This window comes from Procambarus clarkii, chromosome 62 (assembly GCF_040958095.1).
Source record: "Procambarus clarkii isolate CNS0578487 chromosome 62, FALCON_Pclarkii_2.0, whole genome shotgun sequence".
Taxonomy (NCBI): domain Eukaryota; kingdom Metazoa; phylum Arthropoda; class Malacostraca; order Decapoda; family Cambaridae; genus Procambarus; species Procambarus clarkii.
In genome coordinates, this window is record NC_091211.1 from 29,894,007 (window position 1) to 29,898,142 (window position 4,136).

A 4,136-nucleotide genomic window follows, 5' to 3' on the forward strand; every position below is an offset into this window, starting at 1 on the left:
AGCAGCAGCAGCAACAACAGTATCAGCAGCAGCAGCAACAACAGTATCAGCAGCAGCAACAACAGTATCAGCAGCAGCAGCAACAACAGTATCAGCAGCAGCAACAACAGTATCAGCAGCAGCAGCAACACCAGAGCAGCAGCAGCAACAACAGTATCAGCAGCAGCAGCAACAACAGTATCAGCAGCAGCAACAACAGTATCAGCAGCAGCAACAACAGTATCAGCAGCAGCAACAACAGTATCAGCAGCAGCAGCAACACCAGAGCAGCAGCAGCAACACCAGAGCAGCAGCAGCAACAACAGTATCAGCAGCAGCAGCAACACCAGAGCAGCAGCAGCAACAACAGTATCAGCAGCAGCAGCAACACCAGAGCAGCAGCAGCAACAACAGTATCAGCAGCAGCAACAACAGTATCAGCAGCAGCAGCAACTCCAGAGCAGCAGCAGCAACAACAGTATCAGCAGCAGCAGCAACACCAGAGCAGCAGCAGCAACAACAGTATCAGCAGCAGCAGCAACACCAGAGCAGCAGCAGCAACAACAGTATCAGCAGCAGCAACACCAGAGCAGCAGCAGCAACAACAGTATCAGCAGCAGCACAAGAGCAGCAGCAACAGAAGCAGCAGCACAAGAGCAGCAGCAGCAGCAGCACAAGAGCAACAGCAATTGAAGCAGCAGCACAAGAGCAGCAGCAGCAGCAGCAACAACAGTATCAGCAGCAGCAGCAACACAAGAGCAGCAGCAGCAGCACAAGAACAGCAGCAACAGAAGCAACAGCACAAGAGCATCAGCAGCAGCAGCACAAGAACAGCAACAGATGGCCGGCGCGCGAGGGCCCTGGGAGGAATCAAGCCAGAATTAGCGTAAGTGGCGACCATCAGCAGACGCCGCGTCCCAACACCTGGACGACGAGCCCTAAATACTCCCGCCACCGGCCAGGAACATACGCCAGGGAGTCCTTCCCGCCCCCTACACCTCTACTGACGGAAACGCTTAGGCCCTCTAGAAGGGTCCTCAAGGAGGCCCCTGAAGAAGGCCCCCAAGGAGGGCCCTCAAGGAGGCTCTCAAGGAGGCTCTCAGGAGGTATGAGTAAGAGCCCGGAAAGAAGAGAGTGGCGGTAAAGAGTGTGCCCCGCTGCTTGAGTGGTGGAGAGCAGCAGCAGCAGCAGTGTGAGTCCCCGTGGCTTGTTGGGGCGCAGTGAGGCTCCCCCAAGGGTGGTGGTGGAGGCTTGGTGGTGGTGGTGGAGGCTTGGTGGTGGTGGTGGAGGCTTGGTGGTGGTGGTGGAGGCTTGGTGGTGGTGGTGGAGGCTTGGTGGTGGTGGTGGTGGCTTGGTGGTGGTGGAGGCTTGGTGGTGGTGGTGGTGGCTTGGTGGTGGTGGAGGAGGCTTGGTGGTGGTGGTGGAGGCTTGGTGGTGGTGGCTTGGTGGTGGTGGTGGTGGAGGCTTGGTGGTGGAGGCTTGGTGGTGGTGGCTTGGTGGTGGTGGTGGTGGTGGTGGAGGTTTGGTGGTGGTGGAGGTTTGGTGGTGGTGGAGGCTTGGTGGTGGTGGTGGAGGCTTGGTGGTGGTGGCTTGGTGGTGGTGGTGGTGGTGGAGGCTTGGTGGTGGTGGTGGAGGTTTGGTGGTGGTGGTGGAGGCTTGGTGGTGGTGGCTTGGTGGTGGTGGTGGTGGTGGAGGCTTGGTGGTGGTGGTGGAGGTTTGGTGGTGGTGGAGGCTTGGTGGTGGTGGTGGAGGCTTGGTGGTGGTGGTGGTGGAGGCTTGGTGGTGGTGGTGGAGGTTTGGTGGTGGTGGTGGTGGTGGCTTGGTGGTGGTGGTCTTAACAACCGTCTTAATAACCACCAGGTAGTTAAGACGGTAATCATCAACCACCAGGTAATTAAGACAGTAATCATCAACCACCAGGTAGTTAAGACAGTAATCATCAACCACATTGTAGTTAAGACGGTAATCATCAACCACCTGGTAGTTAAGACGGTAATCATCAACCACATTGTAGTTAAGACAGTAATCATCAACCACCCGGTAGTTAAGACGGTAGTCATCAACCACCAGGTAGTTAAGACAGTAATCATCAACCACCTGGTAGTTAAGACGGTAATCATCAACCACCTGGTAGTTAAGACGGTAATCATCAACCACATTGTAGTTAAGACGGTAATCATCAACCACCTGGTAGTTAAGACAGTAATCATCAACCACATTGTAGTTAAGACAGTAATCATCAACCACCCGGTAGTTAAGACGGTAGTCATCAACCACATTGTAGTTAAGACAGTAATCATCAACCACCTGGTAGTTAAGACGGTAATCATCAACCACATTGTAGTTAAGACAGTAATCATCAACCACCAGGTAGTTAAGACGGTAATCATCAACCACCTGGTAGTTAAGACGGTAATCATCAACCACCAGGTAGTTAAGACAGTAATCATCAACCACCAGGTAGTTAAGACGGTAATCATCAACCACCTGGTAGTTAAGACGGTAATCATCAACCACCTGGGTAGTTAAGACAGTAATCATCAACCACCAGGTAGTTAAGACAGTAATCATCAACCACCAGGTAGTTAAGACGGTAATCATCAACCACCTGGTAGTTAAGACGGTAATCATCAACCACCTGGGTAGTTAAGACAGTAATCATCAACCACCTGGTCGTTGTTGTGTTGATGTATCACAGTTGTGACGTCACTGTGCAACCCCCCCATTGATGGATTCCCAGTAGCGAGGACCGCATGTAAATGGTGCATTAAATCTCTGTAATTGTCTATCATTACTATTTGTTTGCCGGTATATGTGCACCATGTATGTTGCAAAGTGCCGTTTGAGTAATATACTATGTCGTAAAATATATATTGGGGGGGGGGTATGTTGCAACAACACTTCCTGGCTTGTTGTTGCTGGACCAGTGTTGCTGCAGTTTTGTTCACTGGACCAGTGTTGCTGCAGTTTTGTTCACTGGACCAGTGTTGCTGCAGTTTTGTTCACTGGACCAGTGTTGCTGCAGTTTTGTTCACTGGACCAGTGTTGCTGCAGTTTTGTTCACTGGACCAGTGTTGCTGCAGTTTTGTTCACTGGACCAGTGTTGCTGCAGTTTTGTTCACTGGACCAGTGTTGCTGCAGTTTTGTTCACTGGACCAGTGTTGCTGCAGTTTTGTTCACTGGACCAGTGTTGCTGCAGTTTTGTTCACTGGACCAGTGTTGCTGCAGTTTTGTTCACTGGACCAGTGTTGCTGCAGTTTTGTTCACTGGACCAGTGTTGCTGCAGTATTGTTCACTGGACCAGTGTTGCTGTAGTATTGTACACTGGACCAGTGTTGCTGTAGTATTGTACACTGGACCAGTGTTGCTGTAGTATTGTACACTGGACCAGTGTTGCTGTAGTATTGTACACTGGACCAGTGTTGCTGCAGTTTTGTTCACTGGACCAGTGTTGCTGCAGTATTGTTCACTGGACCAGTGTTGCTGTAGTATTGTACACTGGACCAGTGTTGCTGTAGTATTGTACACTGGACCAGTGTTGCTGCAGCATTGTACACTGCACCAGTGTTGCTGCGGTATTGTACACTGGACCAGTGTTGCAGCTGTTCAGTGTTACCTGTTGGGTAATACACCTGAGATTGTAAACCCAAGCAACAGGTTGACCCAAACACACAAGTTCTCTTCATTTCGAAGGCAAAGAAATACTTTATCACTCAGTCGGTGGTGCGTGTATACCCACCTAAATACACAAGTATACTCATACACTGATGTATTGAATAATACGTAAATCTTTGGTGACAAATTACGGTGATGATGAAGGGCTGTGATGTATTGTGCCTCACCACAAGAGTAGAGGATTGCACACAAGAGTATCTCTGCAGAAGTAATCTTGGCTGAGTGGGCTTCGCCTCGCCGCTGCCACAATGCATTAACTGATGCCATTCATACCGTCGTCTCGACTGTAATTAGTATTACAAACAAAATATCTCAACATTGAAATTTATGAGCTTTTGTGTTGCGGCGGATTGTATTCAGCTTTAAAATAATTCTTAATCACAGGTGTTTGACGGACCTGTGTTTGGAAGGAGAGGGAATGTTCAGGGAGGAAAGCGTCAAGCCATGACGACTATATAGCACTGGGAAGGGGTCAGGATAAG

The 4,136-nt window shown here is 50.1% G+C and overlaps 1 protein-coding gene across 1 annotated transcript in view; it reads left to right on the plus strand.

Moving 5' to 3' along the window:
* The window catches only part of LOC123766670 (involucrin-like), a 16,774-nt gene extending 15,651 nt beyond the window's left edge, over positions 1-1,123 (plus strand). Inside the window, exon 3 of the mRNA XM_069308573.1 lies at positions 597-1,123. Coding sequence (XP_069164674.1) covers positions 597-1,123 — 527 coding nt within the window. The remainder of the gene's footprint in view (positions 1-596) is intronic.
* Positions 1,124-4,136: the final 3,013 nt, after the last annotated feature.